At 41.1% G+C, this 5,033-nt stretch overlaps 1 protein-coding gene across 5 annotated transcripts in view; it reads right to left on the bottom strand.

The window, feature by feature from the left end:
• Positions 1-5,033, bottom strand: part of elovl6 (ELOVL fatty acid elongase 6) — a 15,409-nt gene that overhangs the window by 6,112 nt on the left and 4,264 nt on the right. For 2 of the 5 annotated variants that reach the window (XM_020607503.1, XM_020607505.1), the window contains one exon: positions 4,435-4,647. The exons of 2 other annotated variants lie outside the window; for them this stretch is intronic. In XM_020607503.1, coding sequence (XP_020463159.1) covers positions 4,435-4,442 — 8 coding nt within the window. In that variant the 5' untranslated portion in view covers positions 4,443-4,647. The remainder of the gene's footprint in view (positions 1-4,434; positions 4,648-5,033) is intronic. One more of the 5 variants, XM_020607504.1, reaches the window with a different exon arrangement.

Genomic DNA, 5,033 nt, shown 5'->3' with positions numbered 1-5,033 from the left:
CTGGCACCCCACAGGGATGTGTCCTCAGTCCCATACTCTACACCCTGTTTACCCATGACCGTGTCGCCTCCCACAAAGACAACATCATCATCGCAGACCACACTGCAGTGATAGGACACATCACTGGCAGGGACGAAGCAGCCTACAGGAGGGAGGTGGGCGGGCTGGTGTCATGGTGCATTAACACCACACAGCTGGTCAAGAAGGCCCAACAGCAGCTGTACTTCCTGAGGATGCTGAGGAGGTTTGGCTTGTCACCTAGGATCCTCAGCAACTTCTACAGCTGCATCGTCGAGAGCATCTTGACCAGCTGCATCACTCTCTGGTACGGCAGCACTACTGCTATAGACCGCAAGTGCCTGCAGAGAGTGGTAAAGACTGTTGAGAAGACCACTAGGACTCCACTGCCCTCTCTGCAGAGCATTTACCACCACAGGGTGCGTAGGAAAGCTGCCTCCATCCTCAAAGACCCCACCCACCCCCAGTACGGGTTGTTCACACCCCTACCCTCAGGCCAGAAGTTCAGAAGTGTGAAATGCAGGACCTCTAGATTGAAAAACTCTTTCTTTCCAGCTGCCATCAGACTCCTAAACGGCTGACAGGAGTTTACACTCAGGGATTACTTCATGTAATTGCACCTGTTCTGTTTACACGCTCAGTTGCACACTATCACACATACAGCCTCGATGTAGCATACACTATCTTTTACTGTGTTCTCATTGCTGCTGACTATTGCACATACAGCTCTGATCTGGTGGTGCTGTTGTCTGCCAAGGCTCTGACGACAGCTGCTGCCAAGACATGCCTGCAGTCATAGGAATCTATTTGAGACATCGCTGTGAATTCACATCATTCCTTCATGCTCCACCGTGTCTCTACTACTCCACTCCTTCAATACTCAGGTTCACCCAAGAAATACTTCAAAATGAATTTTACTTAGAAGAGGCACTCGGTTGCACGGAATAAAAGCCAACGTAAAAGTAACAATTTTTTTTTATGATCCAAGGAAAAAGAAATACCGTCACTACCACAGTACACTACAACATACTATTACAATACAAAGTGACTCACTCACTGTGGCGGCACAACAGAGTTACTAAATACCAAGCATTTAACAAATTGTTGTTTCACTATTGGCAGAGGTGTCTGCCTTTTATAAACCCAAGTTATGTCTTTTTTGTACAGACACTCTGGACTGACTTAAAGATAAAAACACTACCACACTATTGTACCTAATCACTACAACTTCCACATAGTCTCTCAAATAACACCTGACACACTTAATCCCTTGGTGTTGTGACGGTGTCCTCAGTCCCTAAACATTTTTAACGAAAACATCACACTGTGGTAAACACTAATGTCCCAATTCTTTTGGAACGTGCTGCAGGAATCACAACATGAGGTATCACATAAAATAATGTGCTGCTGTATTGTTTTCAATGTAATATAGGACACAGATGATTTACAAATGAATATTTTCAGTTTTAATTTTGACTTTACAAACCATCCCAACTTTTTTTGATCTGGGGTTGTATGTTTGTGGTTTTTGGGATCCTTGTACTAACATATTGTAGGATGCTGACCCCTGCAATGGATGGATGGATGCTCCCCTCCCCCACCGGCAGTGTTGTGTAAAGCTGCTGGATAACCTGTTGTGAAACTTGGATCTGTATTAACTGGTCCAGGAGATTTTACTTGTTGCGTAATCCTGAGTCTGCAGTCTGAGGATGAGTCTGCAAGCCGGTGCTGTCGGCTGGTGTCTGAATGTCTCACCAAAGTGTGTCCTTACAGATTCACATATGCACAAATGTGTATTTGTGACTACATATGTCCACACACACACACACACACACACACACACACATTAAGTCAATCAGTCTAGTTCCGACTATGTAACTCTATTCTTTGGCACAGTTGTCTCTAAGTAAACCAGTGGAAAGGCAATCAGTTCCTGTACCAAAGCGTAGGATGAGAAGCAGCACACAACATAAAACCATGAGCTCCTATAAATAAAACTGACCAATTACAGAATGATCTGCCATCCAGCATTCATCTAGATATAATCCAACTAGTGACATATTTACAAGTCCTAGTAACTACATGTATTTCCTAGTAGGACTTTAAAATAACCAAAAGTGCTACTGAAAACCCAGTCACTAAAATGTGACATGACACTTTTTGTCTGGTTTTGATGAAGTAGAGCAAGGACATATTTTGGCCTAGCAAACATGAAGCCTGAGGTCTGTGTTAAAATGGTCAGGACTGATCAGCTTCACCATGCTGCGCTTATTAAAATGGCAGCAGCATGCCGACCCAAGGCTTTGTAGATTTAACTATATGACCATCAGTTATACTGAGAAATTATTTATTTTCTTCAACTTGAAAAATGACACATTACATTTGATTTAGCTCAGAAAAAAAAATCCCATTTGTAGTTTGTATGGTAAGGTGTGCATTCATTTCACATGCAACAAATATTAAATACAAACAGAAGGTAAATTGCTGTGCTTATAAATTATAGCCTTATTCTTAGTACCCCAGTCTGACACTTGAAAATATATTTTTTCATTGCTCTGAAACTGTGACCGCGTCTCCCTTATCTTCTGCACAGTAGCTTTGAATTGTGCAGCTTTTGTTGGTTGCCTGCAATGCTGGCATACAGAGACTGTTTCTGTTCAACATAATTAAGTTATTTTACCCTAAGTATTTCCAATGCAATGGTAAAAAGAGCAGGGCAGCCAAAGCACATAAATGGCTTTACGAGGCATTAACAGTCAGAATTATATTTCACTGTGCTTTCTCACGCCAGCATTCTCAGGCTCTGCATCTCTTGCTTTCAGTCCAGGGTAAAACCATCCCTGTGGATCTCTGTCAAAAGTGCAGAGACCCATGGGGATGCTATCTACTGCAGAACAACTGAGAACACAGATTCCCAGCAGTGGTATGGAAATGAGGAGCGATGACGTCGGTGGGGTACAGTGAGTCAGCAGGTAACAACTCGCCTTTGGATTGTAGGACCGCACTGCAAAACATGGCAATCAGATTTTACCAGTCACACTGAATCACACCAAATACATCACTATTCAAAACAGAATTTAAAAATCCCAATACACCTACACAATGCCGATGCACACTGAATGACACAGACATAATCCTCATAACAGCCTGATACTCGATCACTTTCCGCCAAGGAGGTTATGTTTTTTCTGCAGCATTTTTCTGTTGTTTTCTTTCACAGCATAACTCAAAAACTTATAAATGCTTTTTAAATACATTTTTTGAAGAGGGAGAGTTTGGTCCACAGAATAATCTATTACATTTGATCCGGATCATCATCCCAATCCACAAAATCTTTATGGCAATATGGGGAAACTGAGCTGCCTCCTTGGAGGTTTGAGCTCTGAGTGCTGTCTAATTCTCAATTACATCTGTATATCACATCACACTATCAAATGATATGCTTTGAGTTTTATCGTGATCACTTTTCACCATATTCACTGGCCTGTTAGTATTATATTGTTACTGCACCCAGAAAGAAATAAGCAGCGCTGCAGTGAAGCAGAGCAAGTTTTTAATATAGGTACAAAGATCGAATCTTCATAAAGCAACATGCCAGATGTTCTAACTCCAGTGGCTACAGTCCAAACACTACCAAATATATGACTGGGAGCACTGCCAATGCTCAATATACATCATAAATATAATTTGAAACAAAATGACATATAAATCAGAGTTTACTTGTAACGTGTGTGATTTAACACCCTTTATTTAGAAGAAGTGGTGAAAGCACGTTGTATGTAAAACTAACAATTCATAGAAAAGTCAGATGACCAGTTTGGATCAAGCATAATACCTGTAACAGTTACACAAAGCTTTCAATACAGCAAATTTATGTATGAAATTGGACAAAATGGATTTTGGATTTCTCAAGGTTTGACAAGCTGTGTTATGCAGATAAAGACAAAAATGGAGTGGATGTGATTAACAGGGCCAAAATCTATTCTGCAGAGTCACAAGACTACAGTGCCTGTCATTTGTAAAGCCAAATGTGTTTCAGTGTGTGACAGAGTCACTGATATTAATATCACCAAACTGACATGTCAGGTTATATTTGAAATGTACGTGGCTTAACTTTGCACATCATTTTCAAGTCCCAGTCCTACTGTATGTGATGCTGCTGACACTCCTGAAATAACAGAAGAGCACAGACAACAGCAACATCTTGAGAGACTGTTTTCCAATTATATATGCAGAAACTTCGGTGATATTTGATCAGCCCTATCAATTTATTTAGTACAAAAACCCATTACTTTGAGCTGGCAGACCACAACCTCATCAGCACTGTCAAGCTTGATAAACTGTGTCACCTCTACCATGTCGCCGGGTTGGGGAAATTCAAGAGCTATGTACTGCATTCATGTCTTTCAAATGTACCTCTTCATGAATTTATGGTACTTTCATACTGCTCATTATAGGAGGGAAAGCAGATGATTCAGACGTTGTCAGTGAAAGACAGCATCTGGCTCCATTGTCCACTCCTTCCTCTTCCTAATCTTCTTAACAACCAGTTGCCTGATTTTCCTTGCTTCACAATGCTGCCAGTCTGCTGAGACCACACCAGATCAGTGAACCAGCCTCCATTCATCCCTGCAAAACAATGGCAATGTATACACAGTATATAGACAGTGTTCATAGATGTGTCAGACTGCTTTTTTTAAAGACAGGCATTAATTCAGCTAAGACATTTCATTTCCAAAACATGCATATTTTAATTTGAATGTGTCACCTTTACACTAAGAATAACACCTGCACTGTATTCATCAACCTAAAAACAAACACAGCAAGGGCTTGGGGTTGCAAGCGAGAGCAGACGTCTTTACTGCTCCTCTTGTCTGTTCTACGATTTTTCACATCTTCTACATTTTCAAGTCTTTGAACAAATTCTACAACTATTAAAATGCCTCCAAGAGGGAAAAGAGCTAATAAATCAGAAGCGAACGAGGATGTTGAGGCAGAAGAGGATTATATTTCAG

This window comes from Monopterus albus, unplaced genomic scaffold, assembly GCF_001952655.1.
Source record: "Monopterus albus unplaced genomic scaffold, M_albus_1.0 scaffold86.1, whole genome shotgun sequence".
Classification (NCBI taxonomy): domain Eukaryota; kingdom Metazoa; phylum Chordata; class Actinopteri; order Synbranchiformes; family Synbranchidae; genus Monopterus; species Monopterus albus.
The sequence above is the reverse complement of the archived record's forward strand: the minus strand, read 5'-3'. Positions and strand labels throughout refer to the sequence as shown.